This window comes from Cyprinodon tularosa, unplaced genomic scaffold (genome assembly GCF_016077235.1).
Source record: "Cyprinodon tularosa strain WSP-4 unplaced genomic scaffold, ASM1607723v1 ctg126, whole genome shotgun sequence".
In the NCBI taxonomy this organism is placed as follows: domain Eukaryota; kingdom Metazoa; phylum Chordata; class Actinopteri; order Cyprinodontiformes; family Cyprinodontidae; genus Cyprinodon; species Cyprinodon tularosa.
This window is the reverse complement of record NW_024038070.1, coordinates 1,417,620-1,445,285: the sequence shown is the minus strand read 5'-3', so window position 1 is coordinate 1,445,285 and position 27,666 is coordinate 1,417,620. Positions and strand designations below refer to the sequence as shown.

At 37.5% G+C, this 27,666-nt stretch overlaps 3 protein-coding genes across 3 annotated transcripts in view; all 3 read left to right on the top strand.

The window, feature by feature from the left end:
- Window positions 1-27,666, top strand: part of LOC119777693 (cytoplasmic phosphatidylinositol transfer protein 1-like) — an 87,670-nt gene that overhangs the window by 10,130 nt on the left and 49,874 nt on the right. The window lies entirely within an intron of this gene.
- On the top strand, window positions 10,932-17,028 carry LOC119777694 (H-2 class II histocompatibility antigen, A-U alpha chain-like). The gene is made up of 5 exons (XM_038276685.1): window positions 10,932-11,371; window positions 15,509-15,618; window positions 15,694-15,933; window positions 16,033-16,314; window positions 16,430-17,028. Exons 2-5 carry the CDS (start codon window positions 15,528-15,530, stop codon window positions 16,573-16,575), a joined length of 759 nt encoding a protein of 252 aa, XP_038132613.1. The 5' UTR covers window positions 10,932-11,371; window positions 15,509-15,527; the 3' UTR covers window positions 16,576-17,028.
- On the top strand, window positions 19,777-21,433 carry LOC119777697 (rano class II histocompatibility antigen, A beta chain-like). Its single transcript, XM_038276689.1, has 5 exons — window positions 19,777-19,898; window positions 19,990-20,256; window positions 20,543-20,836; window positions 20,926-21,060; window positions 21,157-21,433. The coding sequence occupies exons 1-5, from the start codon at window positions 19,847-19,849 to the stop codon at window positions 21,273-21,275; spliced, it is 867 nt and encodes a 288-aa protein (XP_038132617.1). The 5' UTR covers window positions 19,777-19,846; the 3' UTR covers window positions 21,276-21,433.

Genomic DNA, 27,666 nt, shown 5'->3' with positions numbered 1-27,666 from the left:
GCATATTTGGTAAAGCGGGACGAATGTAGGACCTGACACAGATCAAAGGGTGCAACTGTGACAGAGCTGAAAGCACAATAAAAAGGAAAGAGAAAAAATTATTATTTCAAAAATGGGATCATCATTTCATTTTTTTTTCTAGATATCACCAATTAATCATTTTCTAAGACCAGGGGATTATAACCAACTCAACTGGAAATGCACTTTCACTGGCACATAGAAGCCGGTATTGAACTGAACAGCCAACTGATGTTTACTTCTCTGTGTTTTTCTTTTTCCTAAATCATAGCAGTAAGTCTGCCTCCAGCACTTCTCATTTTAGAGCGTGACATCTCACACTGTTGTGTCTTGCTGGTTTTACCTGCAGCAACATGTTTGAAACCAGTTATTTCAAGGCTTTCCTTTAGGCTTAGACATAGTAGTTGTACAATATTCTATATGCTTTTCAGCATGTTAATAAATACAGACTAGACATCTAACAATCTAATGCACAACACAAAATGTTGCAAAATTCAAATGATTTCTTGTTCCTTAAACATTACAATAAGACCAATGACAGGGTTAATATATTAAAACAATGGTACCATCAGATCAGTTGAAATATAACATTTGAAACCATATAAACTCAGTTTGAAAGATAAAACAATTTAAAAAAAATGCTGTAAATCATGGTATTTTTGTATTTAGTCCTATAGATATGAACTGTAGGTAATATAAGTAGTTTTATGTTAGTGGTGAAAGTAAATATGCATGACCAAACATTGTGAGCTGATTACACACTTTTCTTAAGTGCTTAGATATGTGATCTGCACTGAGATTGTTTGCTTAAACACTTGATCGATTTATACCCCCTGATTGGAAAAGGACTGATTTGATGTACTATTTTTGTAATCTAATGACAGTTTCCTCCTAAAAGATGATGTTAAATATCCCCAATAGGCTGTTATCCGGATGACACGCCTTACGAGATGCAACGAGGGATGGTGTGTTTATCACCCTGTCAACACGAGGGTTGAGGTTGGTTGAGGACCCAGATGCAGACATGAAGGAGGCAGAAAAAAGTTCTTGTAGGTTTTAATCAAAATCCCAAAGGCAACAGAAGCAAACTTTAACAACAAAGTACTGAAAACCAAAAATCCAGGAGACGTATGGAAAACACATATGGGAACAAGGAAACAACAAGGAACCAGCACTGAAGAACTGAAAGAGTATATATGGTAGACAGAAAAAAGACTGGGGTAATCCGCTGATATAGAGAAGGTGTGGATGGAAGTGACAAAAGGGAGCTAGAAAAAGGAGACGGGCACAAGGGGGCAACAGAGAGTAACTAAAGACGGCTTAAATATAACACAAATGGGAATGTAAACCAAAGATCAACAAAACAGAATCACTTAGATAACTCAAAACTCAAAGTCCAAAAGGGGAAAACCATAACACACCCAGGGGACACAGAGGTGTCCAAAATCTCCACAATGACAAGGCCTCTGGGGAGAATGAGAACCACCCTGAGTACCTCAGAGCTCTGGATGTTGTCGGGCTGTCGTGGCTGACCGACCTCTTCAACATCCTTTTGAGTAGGGGACAGTGACCCTGGAATGGCAGACTGGGGTGGTGGTTCCCCTGCATAAAAAGATGGACTGTAGAGTGTGTTTCAACTATAAGGGGAAACACAATTCTTAGTCTTCCTAGGAAGGCCTATGCCAGATGGCTGGAGAGGAGAATTTGGATTATTAGCGAACCTTGGTTTCAGGACTAGCAGCATAGTTTCTGTCCTGGCCATGGAACTCTGGAGTTGGCGGCCCTTTACTAGGGGCCTTCCAGGATCTGTAAAAGCAGAGAATGAGTTTGGTCATTGCCAGCATTAATGGGGAACACCGTTTTTTTTTTTTACATTGGCCCATGATTTTACATCATGTTCCACTCACCCATAGGAGTTTTTGTGTCATTTGGAGCAAACAAACGACTTGAAGGCACAAACTAAGCTTTTCATAATGTATTCTTTATGGCACGTCAGCATTCATAACATGTCGGAGAATCACTGTCCCCCAGACATCCGCGGTTATATTTTTTATATTTATATTTTTTTTTAAACAAAGTGGAGTATGTATGACGTCATCCGCTCGCCCGGCTGGAGTTGTGAAAGGCAGCCAGGGATACATGCAGCTACGCTCTACCCCTTATATTCATTTGGCTAGCTAATCTGAATTCCATTTCGAGAGCGAGATCATCTATGGTAGTAGCACTAGACATCTTCCAGGCATGTGAGTAAAACTAGCAGCAGTTCAGCATACAGGATGAATGAATGGTAGCCAGCATGCAGATGACGTCATACACACTCCGCTTTGTTTAAAAAAATTATAAACTGTAAAATATATCCCAGATACAAGCACAAGCAGCTGAAATGAGCTTTCTATATTGGGTGGTTGGCTCTCCTTACAGGGAGTGTCCAGCTACTAGGTTAAGGTAAGGGTAAGGAATTTGGTAATTCGGGAGAGGTTTAGAGTAGAGCTACTTCTCCACATTGAGAGGAGTTATCTGAGGTGGTTCTGCCATCTTTTTTTGAAGGTCACCTCAATGCCTCCCCTGGGAAATGTTCCAGGCACGTCCCAATGGGAGGAGGCAAAGGGAACAACCCTGGACATGATGGAGGGACTATCTCTCAGCTGGCCTAGGAGCGACTCAGGCTTCCCCAGCAGAGCTGGTGGAGGTGTCTGGAGCGAGGGAAATCTGAGAGTCTGCTAAGACTCCTGCCCACGCAACCAATTTCTGGATGAAGCGGGGGATAACGACAATGACAAACATATAAGCACAATTTTGTAGTTTTACAGTTATATGTTTTATTTTTAAATACATTTGAAAATTAGCTGAACAGATCAGTGGTAATGCGTGGAAATAAAACAAGGGAGAAAATGGAAAAAAGTTTTAAAAGATCCAGAGGTATATTTGTTTCCTTAACATTTTTTTATTATCAAAAGTGGCTCGTGTTAGTGTTGTCTTATATGGGAAAATTCTGGGTTAGATTCTAGCTAGTTCATGTCATACGTCAACTGGCATTTATGCAAGGCGCGTAACCCAAAGTTGCCTACCAATTGCCATACAATAGAATTCTACAATTCTACAACCAATGCAATTTTAATAGTGCTTTGAAAAATGCACTATATAAATTCAGTCCACTGATTTGTTTAAGTGGGAAAACAACAACAAATTCGCCATATTACAATACTAGTCTTCCTATTAAAACTCTAGATGATGCAGCACTGAATAAAGCTTTAAGACTAAATGACAGTCATTCAGTAAAATATGAAACACATTTACATCAAGTCAAAATGATAATCAGATTACTTTTGTCCCTGTGTTATTATTGGGTTAAATATGTTAAAGGGGCTGTCATGTATAATATATAAATCATATGTCCTCTGTTGATTTCCTGTGTCCATCATTATTCATCTGCTTAACATTCACTTATAACATCTTGTCTAACAGGAAGAAACAATGGTGGCCAAGAATAGAAGCTTTCCCAACGCACTGTGTGTCGTAAGAGTTATGGGACAGGTGTTACCAGAGGAGAGCAGCTGGGCATGCTGCACCATAATGTAATCACAGAGTATCAGGATGATTTGAGTTCACCGCTGATGGATTAAGTAGGTGAACTGAGCCTCCATATGATAATGTGGTCACATGTTTTGCTCAGTTGCTATTTCCTAAATTGAATGCACTCGCACCAGGAAGATGCTAAAAATAAACTGTTGTGACATTAATAAATCATAATGTTTTTCCACATAACATTTTACTCAGTGTAATGTTGACTCCGTATGGCCTTGTCTCTTTTGTTTTTCACATGAAGTTTGCTGTATTAGAATGAAGTAGCTGGTCTGCATTTAGCTATATTTCTTCTGTTCATCTATTTTGAAAATTATGCACCAAAGCAGACCTCTGCATGTGGCTGCATGTTTTGATGTTGGGTGTTGCATCTGCATTTACATTGGGTTTCAACAATGGATTTAACAGGTACATTCACCCAAATTAAAACAGGATTATTCATATTGTCCGTGCATTAATATCCATCAGATAAAAACTAATGAATTAAGATTATTACCGTATCTAAATTTTTTTATTGTACATACTTAAAAGTTAGGCAATTTTCTCTTTTATATCACTTTTGCAACAAAAAATAACAGCAAAAAAAAAAAGTTAAAAGATTAACTTTCACTAACTATTAGACAAAATAAATTGTGTCTTCTAAAAAGGATTAAGTGTATAGCTGTAATCACAACAGATATGATTTTAGGTTTAAAAGATGTTGATAATACACTGCCTGGCCAAAAAAAAAGTCGCCACCAAAGAAAAAGGTCACTCCCTCTAATACTTTGTTGGACCGCTGTGGCATTGTTTCGATAAGCTTCTGCAATGTCAAAAGATTTATTTCCATCCAGTGTTGCATTAATTTTTCACCAAGATCTTGCATTGATGATGGTAGAGTCTGACCACTGCGCAAAGCCCTCTCTAGCACATCCCAAAGATTCTCAATGGGGTTGAGGTCTGGACTCTGTGGTGGCCAATCCATGTGTGAAAATGATGTGTCATGCTCCTTGAACCAGTCTTTCACAATTTGAGCCCGATGAATCCTGGCATTGTCATCTTGGAATATGCCTGTGCCATCAGGGAAGAAAAAGTCCATTGATGGAATAACCTGGTCATTCAGTATATTCAGGTAGTCAGTTGACCTCATTCTTTGAGCACATACTGTTGCTGAACCTAGACCTGACCAACTGCAGCAACCCCAGATCATAACACCGCCCCCACAGGTTTGTACAGTAGGCACTAGGCATGGTGGGTGCATCACTTCACCTGCCTCTCTTCTTACCCTCATTCGCCCCTCACTCTGGAACAAGGCAAATCTGGACTCATTAGACCACATCACATTCTTCCATTGCTCCACAGTCCAATCTTTATGCTCCCTAGCAAATTGAAGCCTTTTTTTCCGGTTAGCCTCACTGATTATTGGTTTTCTTACGGCTACACAGCTGTTCAGTCCCAATCCCTTGAGTTCTCTTTGCACTTTGCATTGTGTGTGTGGAAATGCTCTTACTTTCAGTATTAAACATAGCCCTGAGTTCTACGGTTGCTTTGCTTCGATTTGATCTCACCACACGTTTAAGTGATCGCCGATCACGATCATTCAGGATTTTTTTCCGGCCACATTTCTTCCTTGAAGATGATGGGTCCCCACTATACTTCCAGTTTTTAATAATGCGTTGGACAGTTCTTAACCCAATTTTAGTAGTTTCTGCAATCTCTTTAGATGTTTTCTCGTCTTGATGCATGCCAATGATTTGACCCTTCTCAAACAGACTAACATCTTTTCCACGACCACGGGATGTGTCTTTTGACATGGTTGTTTAGGAAATGAGAAGCATGTCATTGCACCAGTTGGGGTTAAATAACTTGTTGCCAGCTGAAAGATAATTGCCCATGCAGTAATTATCCAATAGGAGGCTTGTACCTATTTGCTTGGTTGAATCCAGGTGGCGACTTTTTTTTTGGCCAGGGAGTGTATAATAGATGATTAAATCATTAAAAATCCCAACATTTCAATATTTGTGGAGAAATATTAAGTCATAGGGTTAATCCTTTAAAACAGAATGGAATATATTAACCAAAATCTAAAGCAAAACCTTTGACCTTTCCATTGTTTTATCATTTAGGATGTTGTAGTTGACATTGCCTATGTTTCACATGACCCTTTTTCTGTTTTCCTTTGGTCTTTTACAACCTTTGTTCTTAACCCTCCTATCGTCCTTGTGTTCAATTTAACCCAATTAAAAATGTATCATTCAAAAAATAGTAGGTCACTTTCATTGCTTCATATTTCATGACTTTTCCTAATTGATGGGGACAACTGATGAGGCATAAAATTGTTGTATTAATATTTTTACTATGCGCTGAACGTATACTGCACGCAGTTGTTCCTCTGGGGTCAATTTGACCCCAAGCTGTTTTAGCCGTCTGTCAGTGAGTGTGACCATGAGAACCTTGATACTTTTGAACCATGGGCATCAAGGTGTGTGTGTGACCATCTGAACTCACACCTGCCAAAGTAGTCTGGCAAGGATGTTGGTAGTTCATGCAAAATCAGGGAGAAGCAAATATAAAAGCTTGCGCAGTAGTCCTCCATCTGAATCATTCTTCATTGTTCTCTGAGTGTATTGCAATCTGCACGCTATCTTTGAAAAGTCTTTGAAAAAGTTTACTGTCAAAAAAGTTTCGGAACAGCTATTTGACAGTGAAAGATTTACCATAAGGCAATCCTAGGCAGTTGCATAGAGCCCCAAGTTACAGGGGGCCCCAATAAAACTCTGTTTATGTATGGTTAATACAACTATTCCTTATTTTTGAACATTTATTATGTTTTTGATAGAATTCCTTTAGCTGAAAGGCCATCAGAACACTTATAATATTAAGTGTTTCTTAATATTATAGCCTTCCGTATCTACCCCTTTGGATAAGTCCATTTGCTGCACATGTTCAGAAAGGTCCAAACTAATAGCAGCAAATCATTTGAAAACAAAGGTTGCAAAGAGCAGTGTTGCAAACTTGGGGCTTTTGTCGATATATTTAGTGACTTTTCAGACCCCTCTACCACTTTTATTTAAAAAAAAAGTGCCTAGCGCCTAGCGACTTCTTTCTGCTAGCAGAGACTTTTAGCAACAATGTATAAAAGCTTGCTTTCCAGAGCAGGTACTGTAGATTGTTAACCCCGCCTCCTGCTCTCCTCTATCTTGTCTGCTGTCATGATTCATGCAACTATTAGTTCATACAAATGAAAAATGTAGAACAGATAAGCAGAAAAAAGAAGGACTGGGTTATTTACTTTTCCCGTGACCTTTTTGGAAACAGCAATGAGCAAACAGCTAAGTGAGCTTAGTGCTTGGAAAAAATCTTTTATTCCTTTTGAGATGGCATGAAAAGTCAGCTGAGTACAAAACACAGAGAGGAAAAAAACAAGAAAAGGGACAAGAAGAGAGGGACAAAACATAGAACAAATAATGTATGTCTATTCTATCAAAAATTCTGTATCTGTGTAATGGGTCTGTTTTATGTGTTGTCTTCTCAATTCAGAGGGCCCCCTGCCTGTCTTTGCCTAGGGTCCCAAATTTCCTAAATCCGCCCTGTGTATGGGGACAGTTGGAAAGACATGGATGTAGTTTACATGGAAGCCCCTATTGGCTTGCTAATTGTACAGGTTAAAATGTGAAACAACAGCAAGTCTTTGGAATGCTGAGACTGGAAGAGCAATATTTTGAACCACCATGTCTCTGAAGACATTCAATATTTTGTGTCACGTAATACGCTTTGATTACAAAGAAACAAAAAAAACTATAACTTTGCCACTGTCTGTCACAAGTTTGGATAACAAAAGAGGAGGGGTGAGGGAGACATTACAGTAACTAGCCAGAGATATTTTAGAAAGAAATTGATAGGAACGGGGAAGTCACCAACATTATTCAACGTGGTCATTCTGTGAGAGTCATCAATGCGCTCTAAACCTGAAAGTATTTCTTAGTGTGGTGCAACACTAAAGGTCAGGGAGTGGGCTGCCATTACATAGAGTGTATGCAAAACAAAATTTCCTTTTGTACAGCTTACTACTACTCACTTACTACATTACTAAAGCATTAGGATAACCTCAGTCTTTGGTTTGAATTTATTTATTTATTATCTCATTTCAAATAGGATTCATCTTCATTTTTATTGGAGCAGGACACCTGTTAATGCCTCAGCTGCAGTAAACAACTGACACTTCTGAAAGGCACAGTAATCATTCACTGAATTTCTACTAACAGGGGCTCTAATCACTGTAGCACTCTTATTCTGTGAAGGTGAACAACGCACTAATTAGTTTTCTTTCTCAAATCAAAGCAAGTGATTTGACCAATTCACTTAACGAGCAGCATATTTATTGTTTGATCCTTTGAAAGGCCTTCAAAGAACATCAAGGTAATGTTCACTGCACTGACACAAAACCCGCCAGGTCAAAAATAGCAACTAGCACAAAGGAAATAATGTCCTGATTTCTATTTTATACACGACATATTAAACCAAAGGTATTTTGTTTTGGTAAGCTGAAGCTTAAACACACTCTGAGTTTACTGACCATGATATAGGGCATAAAAATAAAGGTCGTCACAAATCGTGAGGTAATACATGAGTATTACCTTACGATTCTTTCGCTACAATATGAGAAACAAGTGTCTTTGGTACCATGGGAACATTTCCAGCACAGGCACCAAGGAGATGTATCTGCCAGTGAGGAGGCTTTCTGCATGTGAGCAGTAAGTTCACGTTGGTCAGTGTTTATATGTGAAAGCACACAACTGAGTATACGTTTTTATAATTTAAGCGTTTTTTTTAGTAATATATATATATATGTGTGTGTGTGAAGTAGCTCTGAAAAATAGCTGAACAGCAGTTGAAACTGGGGCATATTTTCCGTCGCTAGAAACTTTACATTTAGCAGATGTATTTCAGGGAAAACACCAGGGGCCTGTTTCAATAAGGAAGTTCAACCAACTCTGAGTTAAAACTTGAACTCTGAGTTGACTTATCCTGAGATTGGAAACTCTGAGTTTTGGGTTTCAGAACAGATGAAATGAGTTAGTTCAATCAACTCTAAATTGACTGACTCTGAGTTAAGCGCGTGCACCACAACTATAAAAAGCCATTATCAATGGAGCACAGATATTACGAGTCACCATGGCAACAGCGTCAGACAAAAAAAGGTGTGCATATTTCTCACCAGCAGAACTGGATGTGCTTATGCAAGCATATGCAGAATTTAAACATGTATTTAAAAAAAAAGCAACACGGCTGCAGCGGCGAAGGAGAGAGAGTTAGCTTGGGTGAAAATAGCTGCTCGAGTCAATGTGTAAGTTTACATTTTAATTACTTTTATACAGTGTTGGGTGTAATGAATTAAGTTACTTAAGTCATATAAATACTGTAATTAAATTAAAGACTATAAAACAATAGTGGATTTAATATCAAATTTTAAAAGGTATATTTTAATTTGAACTTTCTCCCTCTAGTTACACACTTTGGTCAATTTAAGATAAATTCAGGCAATTGAATATTGTTTATTTAAAAGCATTAGAAGTGCAGTTTCTTGTCTCTCCTTGTATTGTTCAAGTTGTTGAGGTTGATTTGGGATTTAGAAAGTAATTAATAAGTAAGTAAAACAAATTAGTAAGTAGACCAATACTTTCTAGAGACAGTAATTATTACATTAATCTAATTAGACTTGTTTAAGATAAAATTTGTAGTTAGTAATTAAGAACTATTTTAGAGTAACTTACCCAACTGTTATAATATCAGAGGTGAAAGGAACAGTATTTTATTAAACCTAATTTAGTTTTCATGGATAGGTGCAATCCTGCAGGCATCAGAAGAACATGGCAGCAGCTGAAAATGAAATATAAAAACATACTTCAAGCAGGTAAGCCTTGAGCACATCATGGGAGTAGAGTAGCTACCTGGCTTTACAAACAGGATCATCCATAAAAGGACATGCCATTTCATTCCCTTTGATGCGCTCTACGTGACTGAAATGTGTGCAATGAATATGTCCCCAAAGAATCAATGAGGTGTTTAAACACCACTTCCTCTTTAAAAAAGGGGAGGAGACCAAAATAAACTCTGGATTTTCTGAAGAAAACCTGCTCCCGACCAGGTTAGGTTCACAGAGTAAATTGCCATGGTAACTGACTCTGAGTATAAGTTACCTCTCTTTCAGAAACGGGCTTGACTTACTGTGCTTTCTCAGGTTTAACTTACCTCCCTTTCTGAAACAGAAAACCTACAGTTTCCCTCATTTCAGGGTTAACAAACTCAGAGTTTTCACTTAACCTCCTTTCTGAAACAGGCCCCAGATGCACCATGCTTGTGTGATGATGACTTTGTGGGTCCTGGATTGTGTTTATGTGTAGCTGTATGTTAATTAGCAGTCTGAAACACCATACAGCACTATAATCTTATATAGAAATACAGTAAGGATTCAGAAACTTTATTTTTTTTTTGCCGACATGTTCTAACGTTAAAAAATTATATACAAATTACCTGTTTATATTTTTACTTAAAATAAATTTGGTATTAATACATTATACAAAAGCCTTTTTGCATATATAAATAAAAATGATACAAATCTTTTATCATAACAAATGTAACCCTGTAGTCAAAAGGTGTGAATCTATTGCAGGAACCAAAATCAAATCAGAGTACTGGGATATAAATCTATCCTGGTATCAGCCTGGTTTGGCAGTAAGACTGAGAACTAGAAGTTTATAGGCAAGTCAAGTTTATTTGTATAGCAAAATTAAGTACAAAGGCAATTCAAAGTGTGTTACATGAATTTAACAGTAAAATAGAGAAAGAGTAAAATCAGGATAGAAACAAATAAATGTAAAAACATGATAAAAGCTAGTAGTAAAGCAAAAAAGTTGGACCACCATCTTAAACTATTTTTAGATTTTATACAAGCAATTATAAAGTAAAGTAATAAAACTTACAAAGTATACATCCTGTAACAATAAATTAGACAATTTTTTAAATGGAACTTTAAACATTTTCACCTGGACCTTCACTTGGCTCTTCTAATTATATTATGGGTAACATACATTCTGTTTTCACCAAAGAATAGGCAAACGTGTTTTCTCATAGACATCTGTCTCCCAGCGATTATAATGAAGGTGCTTTGCTTAAGAAAACTTTTTTTTTTTTTTTTTTTTTTTTACTGAATGAAAGGAGAAAAAACTGCCTTCTTAAGCTTGTCATGCTTTAGGAGATTGCAGATGGAGCATTAGCGCTCAGGGGAAGTGTTGAGGTGACGGTTTGGATTGGGCCTTTGAAAGTTTTATTGAAACATTGAGCTAGTGACAGCTGGAAACCAGGGACCCGGAACAATTTGTCATCCACTAAATCCAGGAAGAGAAAACTGAGCTGTTAGTAGTGGAAGCTTTGAAAGGGGAAATAAGTAGTAGTATTTGCTTATTTCCTTAATATTGAAGATGAAGTGAACCGCCAGGAGAAAATGGAAAGATCCGGGAGCCTAGGACTGAGGAGTTGCTGACTGATTCAGAGATGAAGCTTGGTGTCGAGGGTTGAGCACAAGGTGGAGGGAGAGCACAGTGGAGATAGTATTCACGATGGAGGGTGAGCAGGGCTTGAAGGAGATCTTTCCAGAAGCCAGAGACGCTGCCAGTCAGGCAGACTTTGCCAAAACATTTTCTTGAAACGCTTTGAGGTTTCATTCAAAACTGGGAGGCTTGAGAGGAACTTCCACAAGCAAAATAAATCTGGGGAGCAGCAAAAACACATGGTAAGTTCCAGAACTTTGTTAGACAGATGTGAACTCAGTTCAAGTTCACGCTAGGTATCATAGGAAGACAAGAGGCATACCACACATGGTTAATGCTCCAGCAAAAAAGGACTGGCTACAGAATTCTTAAAGGTGTAGTGGAGGATGTTCTTATTCAGGGTGGATCAAAATAAGTGGTCCTCCTAATTGTCAATCATTCTGGTGATATGTTTACATAATGCCGTCCTACATGCTCCTCCCCAGTTAGCTGTCTTTTTCTGCACACGTGCAGTTTCAGGCATATATACAGGGTGAGCTACGGTTTCAGCCAGTCATTGAAGCTCACCTCACTGCAGTTCTTTGAAAATGGCCAAGGGTAGTAAGAGAAAAAGTGTTTGTGAAGTGTATGAGAAGAAGATAAAGGCTTTAGAAAAGAGTAACATGACAGGAGTGTTTTTTTGGGGGATTCGTTCACGCTACTGGGGAAAACTGAAAGCACAGTTAGGGCTTCCTACGGATGCCTTAGTTGCGAAGTTTCTCCTCAACAGGTGAAGTTAGGCATGCTATGTGGAGAAATTAATTTCACATTACTGCTAGTAAAATGAGGAGAAATGGGCTTGTCTGGCATGCATCCTCCATTACACATTTAAGAAGACCTCTTAAATGAGCTGGAATGGGGAACAACTGTCAGCATAGGCCGCCTGAGACCTGAAAGGACAAAACTAGAAGCAGGCCGAAAATAGAGATGGAGGCTGTGTCCAAACGTTTGCCCTAACCCCTTAATCACTACACTGTATAAAGTTGAGATCACCTAGTGGACTTTACAGGGCACTTAGATAACTGACCATTCGGACATACAATACTGCTTTTCGCTCCCCGTTGACTCCGGCTACCCACACTGCCATCTTTGCACTCTCAAAACAAATCCCATGACGTTGTGCAAGGAGAGCTCTTACAAAGTATTCTGGGATATATCTGCTCGTCTAGTGACCATGGTTGCATACTACACTGCTCAAAAAATTAAAGGAACACTTTGAAAACACATCAGATCTCAATGGGGAAAAAGGCATGCTGTTTGTTTATACTGATATGGACTGGGCGATGTTTTTAAGAACAAAAGGATGCCACATAATTTGATGGAAATGAAAATTATCACCCTACAGAGGGCTGAATTCAAAGACACCCCAAAAATTACAGTGAAAAAATGATGCGACAGGCAAGTCCATTTTGCTGAAATTTCATTGCAGCAACTCAAAATGGTATTCAGTAATTTGTATGGCCCCCACGTGTGTGTATGCACACCTGACATCGTCAGGGCATGCTCCTAAGGAGACAACAGATGGAGTCCTGGGGTATCTCCTCCCAGATCTGGACCAGGGCATCACTGAGCTCCTGGACAGTCTTAGGTGCAACCTGGCGGCGTCACATGGATCAAAACATAATGTCCCAGAGGTGTTGGATTAGATTTAGGTCAGGCGAGTGTGGGGGCCAATCAATGGTATCAATTCCTTCATCCTCCAGAAACTGCCTGCATACTCTCGTCACATGAGGCCGGGCATTGTCGTGCACCAGGAGGAACCCACTGCACCAGCATAGGGTCTGACAATGGGAGCAAGGATTTCATCCCGATACCTAATGGCAGTCAGGGGGCCGTTGTCTAGCCTGTATAGGTCTGTATGTCCCTCCATGGATATGCCTCCCCAGACCATCCCTGATGCACCACCAAACTGGTCATGCTGAACAATGTTACAGGCATCATAACGTTCTCCACAGCTGTCACATGTCATCTGTCACATGTGCTCAGGGTAAACCTGCTCTCTTCTGTGAAAAGCACAGAGTGCCTGTGGCAGGCTTGTCAATTCCGGTGTTCTGTGGCAAATGCCAATCAAGCTCCACGGCACTGGGCAGTGAGCACAGGGCCCACTAAAGGACATCGGGTCCTCAGGCCATCCTCGTGAAGTCTGTTTCTGATTGTTTGGTCAGAGACATTCACTTGAGGTCATTTTATAGGGCTCTGGCAGTGCTCCTCCTGCTCCTCCTTGCACAAAGGAGCAGATAACGGTCCTGCTGATGGGCTGTAGACCTTTTACCGCCCTGCCCAGCTCTCCTGGAGTAACTGCCTGTCTCCTGGAATCTCCTCCATACTCTTGAGATTGTGCTGGGAGACACAGCAAAACTTTCTGGCAATGGCACGTATTGATGTGCCATCCTGGAGGAGTTGGACTGCCTGTGCAAACTCTGTAGAGTCCAGGTAGCGCCTCATGCTAACACTAGTGACAGTGATCCTAGCTACATGCAAAACAGGTGAAAAAGAGTCAGAAAAAATGAGGAGGGGAAAAAATGTCAGTGGCCTCCACCAGTAAAATCATTCCTGTTTTGATGGTCGTCTCGATTTTGCCCCTCTAGTGCACCTGTTGTTAATTTCATTAAAACCAAAGCAGCCATAACTGATTAAGAACCCCCTCTGCTACTCACCTGACCAAATCAATATCCCAGAGGTTTAATTAACTTGATGCTATACTCTGATTACAAAGTGTTCCTTAAATTTTTTTTAGTAGTGTACTTCTCAATGTAAATTGTGGAAAATTTTTAATCCACTACTTTTTTCTCCAATCGCCTTTAGACACATATAGAAGTTAGGGTGGACATTCAGACACAGCCAGTCTTATAGATCCTAAAACGGAGAGCTAAGACTTTCGCATGTGATTGACTGCAAAAAGGGTTTACACGTTAATTTTTAATCTTGCACACTTTCTTTGTTCTTCTTTACATTTTATATTGAAAGTGTATTAAAATGTGTATATTAATTTATCTTGGTCAGAGTTTCTGTCCTACTTCCTTTGAAACCATACTCCAGCAGAGATATATCATTTCCCTTTTCATACAATTCACTGTGTTTCTGTTAAACTGAAAAGGACTGTGAAACAGAGTACCCTTGCCTCACACTCCCTGCATGCTATGGTTTCACATGCTAACATAATGTGTTGTCCTCATTCCTTATCATGTAGGAGAGTGAGAGAAAAAGGGAGAGTGAGAGAAGACAGTAAAATCACTCTGCAGCTGTTGTGACTTTACCTTACTGTACAGTACACACTGTTTCTGAGTCTGCCTTTCGTATCCATTATATAAAATATTAAAAATGAGCTGTAGTTTCTATAAATATTGTAGTACAAGTTCCAAGTGTTGTCTTGGAAACTTGGTGTAAATACACAGCCTTAAAGTTACTTGGAAAGAAGATGTTCAATTTTTATGACCTTTTACGGGCCATAAGGTGTGACTTATTTCAGTCTCACCACAGCAATATTGTCTTGTTGTCATTGTTTTTTATAAAAAAAAGCCACCAATCATTATTTAGCAGTTTTCTTTCAGATTCATTTTGAAAATGTTTTTCTTTTCCTACACCACATACTTCTTAACTGCTTTTACCAAGAAAATCTACTCCAACTCAAATAACGATATCTCAACTGGATTTAGATAGAAAGCTTTATTATAGATTGTATTTAATGTTATCCTGGCCAGCCAGACTGACTCTTGTCCAGGTAAGGCTATGTAAATACTCTTCGGTATAAAACACAGTGGACACTAGACTGTCATCAGGCGATTTAAAAAACATTGCTGTTAATCTATTCTCACAGTTGAGTTGGGAGCTGAGTCTACTAATGATTACTTTTGCCTTGATAGCATGATCTGGCACGGATTTATATCTGGCGCAAATGTATATCTGAGGGCAAGAACAAATCAGTCTTCCAACCTGTGTAGGCCTACTGTGAAATTACCATATAAAACGTGACGCGCTGATATGGATGCAGCTATAAGCACAGCTCTATCAGAAAGAATGCATTTGATTGTATCCCCTCGTAAAGACAGATAAATAGTCAAAGACATAACATCTGATTTCAAGACTTGAGAAATTTGAGCTAGAAACATTTCTTCTTTTCTTTCTTCTTCCTTTTTTAATATATGTTTGAACAAGCAGTATAATTTGAGTAAAAGACCAGAAATCCTAGCTGTATTTGACAGTTGAGGTTGTTCAACAGGATTTTTTTGTCAGCTCAGCTTCCTTATCTGCCAACGGTTTTAAGTTTGAGCTCAGGAATAAGGTAAATGACACCTCTATACCTGAGTCCACCTGATTAAACCATCCTTTTACTCGTTAAGAACAGAGGGACTAAGAGCCATGGCAGGACAGCCAAATCAGTGGATATCGAACAATCTGCATCTAGAGCTTCTCCTATTTTTCCTGTGGACCTATTGTATCTATGCAGAAGGTTAGTAGGCTACATAGAGCTTGATTTGCTTCCTATGTTAAATTTCAGTTTTAAACTTTTTTTTTTTTTTTTTAGAAAGTCACCAACTGTGTTTTTCCTTTGGTTGCTTTGAGTCAAGCGACATCTTCCTTGATGTGACATTGGATGACGATATAGTGTGTTATGCCGATTCCAAAAACAAAATTGGTGTTTGGGACAGCAAAATACCATCAACTTATTTTGCAGAGGGTAAAAAATATTTTGAGAGGTGCCAAGCACAGTGTAAAAAAGATGTATATCGATGGAAACCGGACCCAGATGTAAAAAGAACCAAAGGTAGGCAAAGTTCTGCACTTTTGTTGTTCTCCAGTGACCTCTTTTCAGCATAATAAATCCAGCATGTTCGGATTAACTGGTTTGGAAATTATTTTTTAGTCCCACCAGAAGTTATTATTTACCCCAGAAATGAGGTAACTGAAGATGAAGAGAACACCCTTGTGTGTTTTGTTCGCAACTATTTCCCTCCTGCTCTCAATATCAGTTGGACCAAGAATAACAAAGAGGTGGCAGTGGAAGACCCCTTCTTCAAAATTGTATCCAACTCTGATGGGACATTTCATGTCTTCTCCTACCTGAACTTTGTTCCAAAGCAAGGAGACATCTACAGCTGCACTGTAAAACATGAGGCACTAGAGGAACCTGAGACCAGGTTTTGGGGTGAGACCTTTTTTCTTTCTTTACACTTAGTGAATAAAATTGATCAAAACTTAAATTACCTTTATTTGTGTTTTAGTTAATGCAATACTTTATATCATATTCTAATTCTTTTTAGACATTGAAAGAAAAGAGGAGAGGAGTATGGGTCCTGCTGCCTTCTGCATATTTGGTTTGATTTTCGGGTTTCTTGGTATTGCTGCAGGAACTTTCCTTTTTGCGAAAGGAAGCCAGTATTCTTTGAGCTCAGACCTTGCTCTTTGATATTTAGCTATCTATTTAGCTATAGAATCTACTTTTTACAATTTTTGTCTACTGTTACTGTAAGCTTAATGTTCACAAAGTCATTGTTGATTTGAATGAACGGACTTATGCAGCATTGTTACATCCCCAAGATGGATGTAATTCTGTTTTTGCTTCTAAGTGATACCTTGCTCTATTTAGGCTCCACCTCAAAGATTAGGTTCTGCTTCCTGGGTCTTTTAATGTGCTGCTATTTAACCTGCTTGATGGTTTTGGTTGGGGAGAGTTACCTTTCTGTTTAAGCCCAGTTTTCTCATGTTTATGTGCTTGCTAGGTAAAAAAATTTACGTAAGTGAATAGATCCTTGGTTTTCCTGTTCTCCTTTTGTTTAGTAATTATTGTTTGTGCATATTCAACAACCTACTGAAATAGAACATGTGCTACTTAATAATAAAAAATAATGAGTGGTTATTATTTTTGGTCACGTTTGTGTGGGTGTTTCTTTGTCTGTCCATCCATCTGTGCACAGGATGACTTGAAAAGACATGAACGGATTTATCACATTTTTACCAAGGTGCACCTCAGTCCAAGGAATAATCCATCATATGTTGGTAATGATCCACATCCTAATCTGGATGCAGGATTTTTTTAAAGGATTGTTTAACATAATTTAACGGAACAAGCAGTTCCCTCCCAACCCGGAGGGTGGCAGCGGTGATCATTGACAGCTTCAGCATCGGTCTTAAATAAGTCCAGAAGTATTATGCTGAAGACAAGAACGCAGGAAAGGTGAGCCATGCCTCACTCGAAGTCTCAATATGCTGATCAAACAAGAATGCAGAGTATAGAGGTAATAAAGGAGGTGAGAGCAGAACAAACACCACAGGCTGCAGACACACAATACGCCTTATTTATAAACTTATAAGAGGATTTTAAGGAAGGTACTTCATGCCAATGAACAATTCATAAAAATTTGCTAATGATCCAGATCATGTGTGAGTTTTAGTTATTGGTGGAAGTCACTATATGGGGCAATATTAGTGCTCTTACTTTACTCATGAAATAGAGTGGTCAAAGAAATGAGAACCCCCTTATCTGTTTCAGAACAAAAAAAATGTAGTTCACCTTTGTTATCAGTATCAGTTCAACCAAGAATATAATAGAAGTGACAAAGAGAAGAGAATTTAAAAAAAACAAGTGATAATAGGGGTTTTTACAAATTCATGTGAAAGCAAGTGACAATATATGCCAGCCAAAATAATCACTAAAACAGGAACAGGGTTATGGGAACTCATTACTAGAATATAGGAAGTCAATAAGCAGAGGAAATTGATCTACATGTTTTGTTCTCTGTTCTGTGCATTAGTATATCACTGCATTCTACCTAGGATATTGGACCTCAAATTTTAAAAATCAAACTAGCCTTGAGAGGCTTGCTCATGGTTAAGAGTGAAAAAAGATTTCCTTAATAATTCCAGCAGATGAAACATATTTCGTTGCAGTTAAAAACTCTAACATGTTGTTTATGAATGGAAGTTGTGGAACATTATCTGACTGATTGGACAAATAGTGCAAATAAAGGGAAGATAATTGATGTTGACATTTGGACATCTAGCAACTATATTTAATTCAATCTTGATAATATTTAATGTTCGAGCTGTTTAGTCTCACGAATCTGGTCACCTGATCTCGCTAGTGTAAAATATTTCCAAACAGTGGAAATGACCCTGCTAGGTGGCTGCTAACTGTGGAATAGAAACCCTGAAAAGGGAAAACTGCTTATCTCATGAGACCAGCTTCCAATAACAGAGCATGAAAACCTTTCCACTGTTAGCAGCTAGTTTTATAGCAGAACAACCTTCAAGAACTAGACCTTTAAGCAGATAATATCAAAGCAAAGCCATAGCTTATGGGTCGGACATGTATGCAGCTTGGATCTGTTTAGTATTTGAACCCTGAAACAGTGTCAACTTGGGTAATGAGTTTGCTTGAGGACTCAAATGCAGAGATAAGGGAGGCAGAGATGAGTTCTTGCAGGATAAATGAAGTAACTGAGGCAAAAATCCAAAATACAAAGAACCAAAAAAAACAGAAAACATCAGGAAAAACTCACGTGGGGATCCAGGTGGAGGAAGCAACTAACAACAAGAAAACCTGCATTGAAGAACTGCATGGGGAGAGTACATATGGGAGACAGAAAAAAGACCCGGGTCATCAGATGGTATGGAGTAGGTGTGGATGGATGTTACTAGAAGGGAGCCAGGGGGAAAGGAGACAGGCACAAGGGGGCCACAGAGAGTAACTAAAGACTGGCTTAGATATAAAAAAAATAAAAAAATGGAAAATAACCCAAAGATCAATAAAAAAGAATTACTTGGGACTACTTTTGAGACTTTTGGGGACTATAACAAACAGATAATGAAATTAATTGATCGCTATCCAGAGAAGTGGGGACGATTATAGTTTCCCTAATTTTTTTGGTAGTATTTTCTCAGCATATAATGAAAAAGTGTATAATAATAGTATTAGATTACTAGGGGTTGGGCTTCCTGTTTTTGTCATCTCTTCTTTCAGTCCTCCAGTATTCTAGCACAGAGGCATAATATCACCACAATCCCCTCAAAAAACATCAGAGCCTAGGCCTTATACTGAGTGTCTAGTAAAAAAGTATATTTTCTGTTTCAGATACCCTGTATATAAGGGGGCTATTTGAGATAGTGAACCTGGGTCTTCCAATAATTATAATGTAAATATTAATGTGTCTCAACTTTTTAACTTGATTCCTAAGCCTAAGGAGCTAAAGCATTAAATCGACATAATTCAAAAGTGCTTATAAACCCCAAAGTGAAGGTTGTTGGAACTGATTAACTGGGGTTTTTCCACTGAAATATTGTAGATGCTGCTGCATTTAGGTGCAAAGGTTCTTTCACGCTTTAAAAGGAACAAAAGTTAAATGAAAACAGAAATGCAAAACAAAGGAAAAAAACAAAACATGACTGACTAAAGCATTAAACCAAAACAAAACATGAGAAAACTCAAAAGTTATAAAATAAAGCACAACTTCTGGAAAAGACTTAAGAAAAAAAAAAAGAACTACATAAAAGCATTTGGCATTTTGCTTAAAAGAATCATAAGAGGTATTAATCATTGCTTAAGCATCCGATTTCTTAAATAGAACAACATGGGTTTATTGTTTAGTAAGGCATAACTCTCTTTACTTCCTCTTAGTGTTGAAACAAGTAAACTCTGTCGGTCCAAGTCTGCAATTTTGGTTCTTAGCTGCTGAGGAGAGATGAACACTCAAAGTTTTCTGTTCATTTTCTTTTTATCGCTTGAAAATCCAGGTAAGTTGAATTTATTATCATTTTTATTATTCTGAGCTTTCAGGGGAAAAACCCAATTTACAACTAATTGATTTCTCTTATTTTTCACCAGTTTTCTCACACGAAGATTTTTACCAGGTCAGAGCATACTGTGCGTTTAATGGTCCTAACTTTAACAATATTGAGTACACAATTATGACTAGCTTCAACAAGCAGAATATGATGCAGTACAACAGTACAAGGGGAAACTGGATTGGATTTACACAATATTCACATGTTAATTCATATTACTGGAATAAGGATCCTGCTGATGCGCTTCAAAGAGTACTGCAAAAGAAGCTTATGTGTTATGACAACCTACACCATATCCGAACAATGGGTAATTAACTTAAAGAAATTGAGAATATGAAGTTATGTAAGCCTATTTGCTGACATTACACAGAGAGTATTTTTTGCATTTTAAATTTTTTTTAATAACTAAGCAAATAAATATACAACATTTTAAAACATCACATTTATCAACTTTTGTGTTACTCTGAAGCTGATTCAGCATGTTTTGGAGTAGATTTACTATTTGCTATATGATGCAATAAATCAAACAAGATTCAAATGTGAAAGTTTAGAGCTTTAGTTAAAATTCATAATAAATAACCATGTTTTCCTAGGAAACCTGTCAACAACACCCACCATTAGGATCAAATTTCTTATAAAGCCTGATGGTCGACATCCAGCCTTGCTTATCTGCAGTGCTTATAACTTTTACCCGAAGCAAATCCAACTAACCTGGCTAAGAAATAATCAACAAGTGACTAAAGGGGTCACTTACTCAGATGTGATTCCTGTTGGAGACTTGTACTACCACTTTCATTCTCACCTGGAGTACATTCCAACTCCTGGAGAAAAAATCAGCTGCATGGTTGAACATTTGACAATGTCTGAACCAAGGGTTGTAGTTTGGGGTAAGTTTATTGCTGTCAAGAAAATACTTGGCATTGAAGTCTGAAGGGCATTGAAATTGAAATTATTCCTCCTTTTCTCAATGTTTTAGATGACTCCCTTCCAAAGAAAGAAAAAACTAAGATTGTTGTTGGTCTGATTGGACTGATACTTGGTTTGGTTATCCTAATATCTGGATTTATTTACCACAAACAAAAGTCTGCTGTGTACAACTCGATCTGCCAAGGTGAGGACATTGAAGGGAACAAATTAAAGGGAACCTAAAGAGAATATTACTGTAAGTCTACAACCACATTCCTCAAATTTGTCTTTTTTTCAACAGGACGTGCAGGGAGTGGTGGCCTAGTGACTAGAGCAGAGTGCTTTAATTCTGAGGATGCCGAAAGTACCAAGTGTGAACCCCATAGATTGCTGTTATTGGTCCCTGGGCATCACCCTTAGTCCCAGACTGCTTACCCGGTTTTGTAGCTACTCCCTAGTAGTACTGGATTAGAAACAGAAGACACATTTTGTTGTAGAGTGCCATTGCAATGACAAAAACACATCTTTTTCTGAGGAAGTCCTTCAGAACTGAAATTGTATGTAATAAGCTCAACTATGTGTTCCCCAAAAACATTTTCACCTAACCTCATCAAATGCCAAATAGAAAACACTTCTCCCTATATATGGGGAGATATATATATATATATACATATATATATAATATATATACATATATATATATATTATATATATAATATATAATATATATAAGCCAAGTTCAGGTTTTAGCATTCTTTCACAGGTATTTTACTGGATGTTGTTGGTTTATCTTGTTCCCGCGCTCAAAACTAATCTAAGCCTTATGTGCTGATTAATAGATGTGGGGACAAAGGGAGTTTGGATGAGTTTTTTTTTTCATCACAAATTCATATTTTCATATTAAATTTTTCGGGAAAGACAGAAAATAAACATAAATATTAGATAAAAGTTTAGATCAAGCTTTCACCCTATAGAATTTATCTCCATAAAGGGGTGTAAAAGCAAGTTAAACTGAATACCTGACTGACTTTAATATCTAACAGAGAGACACAGGGACAAATAAAAACAAAAACAGGAAGACCAGGTGATTATAATGAAAGGGAACCAGGTGAAATTCAGACAGTGTTAAACGACTTTCTATTAAAACTCTACAAGGGGTTTTTAACCAAACCAGTGCTTTTTGTAAATTATTCCCCTATTGGTAGATGTTTCTTTTTTTGAGGATTGATGGTTCAGTAAAAAGAGAAACCAACAACTTTAGTTGTTAAGGGGTAATTATTAGTGTTGCACCAATACCGATCTAATATCAAGCGGGGCCCCGATCCAGCACTAAAATGGTGATATCAGTATCGGCGAGTATCAACCAATAGGGCACTGACACCATTTTGAGAGCCAGAAGTTTATTTAACTATTGTCCCAGATTCCAGGTAGGCAATAAAAAGTTCTACTGGATTCACTTTTTTTTTTTTTCTGCTTCACAAAGGTAGGCAGCAGCTTTTATTTTACATCTAAGTAGTGTGCAGTTCTTCAAACAGATGGTATCGGTATTGTATCAGTATCGATTGATAATGCACAGTCAGGTATCGAGTATCGTATTGGGGCCAAAAAATGGCATCGGAACAACACTAGTAATTTTAAATCACCTCTGAGGCTCTGATACCCTGATTAAACTTGTCATTTTTTGCACTGGCTTTACTTAAGAAACTAAGGAGAGTAAACTGATTTCTAATTTCCTCATGATTGATGGTTTGCTACATGAATGAGTTGAATGATTTTGGTTTACTGCAGGTGAATTCCCTTATTTTTTGTTAAACCATCAAAAACAATTGTTTTCTTGAAAACCAAAAATTAAAGGGGGGCCCACCAAGAAACGTTTGGGAACAACAAGATAATATATCTAATGACCAACTGTTGTATAAAAGAAAATATCTTGCTAGTTTCAGACATCAGCGTGGACTGGGCAGAATATAAAACACGAAGGCAACCTTAGCTCAGATATGCCCCTGATACAGCTCAGGTTCGTAGAATAGCATTTCTAAAAGCATATAAAACACCCTTATTAAAGTCATGTCTACAGCGCATTGGTTATTTTCTTTGCTAACCCAAGGCTGGTCCAATCATGTAGTGTCACAAAAACATTGTCAGTCGCAGAATATAGTGTAACATCAGCTTATCTGGTTTATAGATATTGATGCTTTTGCTTCATCATCCATCGGATCTGTATATCTGATGGGAAATGGAGTGGATCTGTGCATCATGCTGCAGTACAATAGTTTGTAAGAATTACCACACCAATTAGAAAAGCCTCTATTTATGATGGAATGGAGAATACATGGATAGAAGAGTCTGTGTGAATAAAGAGGTGAGTCAGTCTGGATGGCAAAGCTACCAAATATCCCCATATTTAGTCTCAGATATCTGGTTGGCTTAGACTATGAAGCTGATAACTGCTGTAATGTAAGAAACTGTTCCTATTGGTCGCATTTATGAAAACAGTAGTGCCAAGAAAATTCAAAAACATAGTAGTCTGTTTCTTGGGGTTTGCATGTTTGCAGTGGTTCTTGCAGCTTTGTTTTTTATTAATATAGTTACGTATAGGTTGAAATTTAGGAAAGTTGTGGTTTAGTTGTTTCCCGAAGGACACCTCTGAGAAGTGCTCAGCACATGGCTCCGCGTTTTTGTCTTTAGTCCAGAAAACCTTTCTCATATTACCATCTTGGTTTTTTTTTTTTGCTGTTGTGTTTGAACTCTTCTTACATTTTTTATCACTATAAAGGAAGAACTGATCATCTGGAAATGGGATTTCAATGCTATGTCTTATATCTGTTGTGGTATGCAGAAACATGTTAGGGGTGCACTTTTGTTAGAAACTAGACTTGCATATACATCCACTCAGCTGTCATCCATACCACACTCCCTAGAAGCTTTTCTCATTCATTGCCTAAATTCTGAATAATCAACTTTTTTTTTTTTTTTTTTTTTTTTTTTTTTTTTTTTTGTAAAGGTAAACTTCCCCCATTTTCCATTAAAGCATGTAGCTGGGTTTTTCTAGCTCTGTCTCTAACCTTTATATCTCACCTTTTCCAAAACATTTTCTAAACAATATTTACCAGGTCAGAGCATGATGTTTATATAATCATCTACACATTAACGATGTTGAACAATACTTAACATTTAATATTACTGAAGATTATAATGTCTGATTGATTACAGCAGTGCAAGAAGCCCATTGATGTCATATATGTTCTATTCCTTGTTGAAAGCAAGTATTTTTAAAAAGGATCCTTATAATAAGCCTAAAAAAATCCAATGAGCATTTTGTGTGATCACCAGAAACATCTCATGCCAAACAATACGTAAATTAGCTTGTATTTCTTATGAAGTTATTATCAATTTAACTTGGATCAGCATCACTAATCAAGCATTCTGATAGTGTGATTTAATTATTGCCTTAGTCAATGTGATAATTTAAAAGTTAGTGTTGCCATTTGCTAAGAATCATCATATCAGCTGAGAATAATATCAATATAGTTTAGTAGTTATATGAATTTCACTTGCCTAGATGAGAGATGTTAACTCAAATATATTTAACTAAGAGTTTACATTTTTCTATTAATAAGTTGTTTTTATTTGCCAATCACATCATGCCCCAAATCGATTTGGGCATGTATTCTCGGCAAAATACAGCAAAATCTACTTTATTTGCGAGGTATGCATACACCCATGAATAATTTGGCTTTGTACTGTTCATTGCTTAATGCAAAGACAGGTGCTCTGTAGCAACGGTTAGTTGCTGTTATTTCTCTCAGAAGTCATACCAGTAGATGACCACACACTTCTTTCAGCCTGATTTTATGAGAGATTTCGATGTGTTTCATCATTTATTACAACTGTTTTTTTCAAAGGTAATTAGGGTTGAGATTTTCTCTTTACAGTAATACCAGTATCGCCATGGTTTCTCAGTGGAAAAGTACAGACACTGATTAGTTAGAAATGTTTTGCATTTGTAATATTAACTGAGTGAGCTGTCTAGTTTGGTAAAACCTAGTAATTGTGGTTAATGCTAAAACCATGGGCAGATGCTGTGTCTAAGTTAAATAAAGTTATGCATCTAAGTCTGGCTTCATTTATTGAGTTTTATAGAAAACTCTTGTAAAGTTAGACTGAAGAAATGAAAGAAAATAGGGCTGAAGAAAAAAATTAAAACCTAAAACTAAACCTTGAGAGAAAAAAAACAGCTTAACTCAATAAACTGAATCGCAATCTAAATAAATAGAGAACTGATTTCGAAAAAATCAGAAACTGAATAGAATTTTTAACAATAACACATGTTGTTCGAAAAATAGAGTCAGTCTGTAAAAATCACTGGGGACATTTTAAAGTTGTTCAACAGGATTTTTATCAACCCAGCTTCCTCACTTGTCAACAGTTTTTAGTTTGCACTGAGGAAATCCCAGCACAACTGAGTCCGTCTGGTCTAATCACACTTTTACTGAATATCTAGAACAGAGACAATAAGAATGGCAGGACAGCAAATTCAGTGGAGATTGAAAAATCTGTACTTTGTATCTTTATTTTTTCTTCAATGCTGTTTCACCCATGCATCAGGTAAGTAACTGACACAGAGATGTTTGATTTATTTACCTCTTATTTGCACATTTATACTGTTAAACTCTTTTTTAGGAGGTCACCAACTTTGTGTAACCTTTGGGTGTTTTGACTCAAGTGGCACCTTCCTCACTGTGACATTGGATGATGATGAGGTGGGTTATGCAGATTTTAAAAACAATATTGGGGTTTTGAACAGCAAACTAGCAACAGCTGTTGAATATGAATGGGCTTACAAATATGCAGAAGTGTGTCAAGTTCAATGTGAAAAAGATATATATCGATGGAAAGTAGACCCAGATGTTAGAAGGACTACAGGTAGGTGAAGCTCGTCCTTTCAGTTGTTACTATTCAGCCAAATATTACAGGATCATAATTAAAGCATGAAAGAAATAACTTGTCAGTTGATTATTTTAAGCCGACCAGAAATGATTGTTTACCCGAGAGATGAGCTCATTGAAGATGAAGAGAACACCCTTGTGTGTTTCATCAACAAATTTTACCCTCCTGCGCTCAACATCAGTTGGACCAAGAACAATAAAGAAGTGGCAGTGGAAGACCCCTTCTTCAAAATTGTATCCAACTCTGATGGGACATTTCATGTCTTCTCCTATCTGAACTTTGTTCCAAAGCAAGGAGACATCTACAGCTGCCCTGTAAAACATGAGGCACTAGAGGAACCTGAGACCAGGACCTGGGGTGAGACATTAAAATCATTTTTTATATTCTTTGACTCAGTAAACATAATTGATCAAAACCTGAATTAACTTTACTTGTTTGTTTGCTACATGTCATGTTTTCTCTGCACTCTCATTCTCTTTAGATGTTGAAACGGAAGAGAGGAGTATAGGTCCAACTGTCTTCTGTATCTCTGGTTTGATTCTAGGGGTTCTTGGAATTGCTGGGGGAACTCTCCTTTTTGTGAAAGGATGCCCAAGATTTTGCTGATTAATCAATATTAGTGTTGCGCCGATGCAATTTTTTGGCCCCGATACCGATATCCGATACCTGGCTGTGCAGTATCGGCCGATACCGATAACATAATAATGTAAAATAATTGCCATCATGGCTTCGTCAAGCTGCTGCCTACCTTTGTGAAGCAGGAAAAAATCTAATACAAAGTGAATCCAGTAGAACTTTTTATTGCCTACCAGGAGTGGGTGACAATAGTTGAATAAACTTATGGCTCTCAAAATGGTATCGGTGCCCTATTTGTTGGTACTCACCGATACCGATACCACCATTTTAGTGCTGGATTCTAGGGCAGTATCGGGGCCCCGTCCGATTCTGGTATCGGTGCAACACTAATCAATATATAATACATATATAAATAATTAAATAGAGATGTTTTCTACTTTAATTGTTTACATATCACAAACTTTCCTTTTTTGTCATGCTTTGCAAACCTTTAATTAATCTGGGATTCATCTTTTTATATTTTTCTGGAACATATTATGGTTGACTTCGTGTTCAAAGAATTATGTCAATTTTCTTTCATGGCTATAATAAACGACAAATGTTTATCAAGCCTTCAAATTTTCTTTTGTACTTTTGAAATGGAGTTCATAAAATAAAAAGAGCCTTTCAAAAAAATGTTGATAGGACTTAATCCTTATAGAGTAAACTGACAGTTTTTTAACACTTCACAGCCATGTTAATGTTTTAATTAAGTGCAAAAATGTGTTTGGAACATTTAAACTCTGAATTGAATCAGCATGAATACAAAACATCCAACTGTAAATAAACGTTTCTGTTTAGCCACCCAATAAGAATTTTTGCTTGATTGAAGCATCTTGAAGAATAGAACATTTGTCATACATTTTACAAATGTATGCAATGTTTGCACTTTCTAATTTCTTTACTTCTTTATCATTGTGAGATTTACTACTGCTTTTTTTGACATACTAGTAAGGCTTTAGCTTTCACATATTTTGGGAGGATAGGATAAAGTTATGGTCAAATAAAGGACCTGACTGTCAATTACAAAGAAGGGACAACATAGAAGAAGCAAGAAGATTACTAGAGTAGAAGTGGCATAAAGGAACTCAGGTGTGAAACAAGAATTTTAACTTCAGACAGAGGAACATGTATCTCACCGCTGGCGGTAAAACCAAAGGAAGTGGAACATTGTTTGTTTCTCTCTATACATGTCATGAGAATAAAGGTATATTTCACCTAGGACTTTGAACAATGAGGGGCTTGC

Coding starts and splice junctions, on each gene's coding strand:
- LOC119777694 (XM_038276685.1), top strand. CDS start 15,528: ATGGCAGGACAGCCAAATCAGTGGATATCGAACAATCTGCATCTAGAG. Junction 15,619..15,693: donor CTATTGTATCTATGCAGAAG/GTTAGTAGGCTA, acceptor TTTTTTTTTTAG/AAAGTCACCAACTGTGTTTT. Junction 16,315..16,429: donor ACCTGAGACCAGGTTTTGGG/GTGAGACCTTTT, acceptor AATTCTTTTTAG/ACATTGAAAGAAAAGAGGAG.
- LOC119777697 (XM_038276689.1), top strand. CDS start 19,847: ATGAACACTCAAAGTTTTCTGTTCATTTTCTTTTTATCGCTTGAAAAT. Junction 20,837..20,925: donor ACCAAGGGTTGTAGTTTGGG/GTAAGTTTATTG, acceptor TCAATGTTTTAG/ATGACTCCCTTCCAAAGAAA. Junction 21,061..21,156: donor GTACAACTCGATCTGCCAAG/GTGAGGACATTG, acceptor TTTTTTCAACAG/GACGTGCAGGGAGTGGTGGC.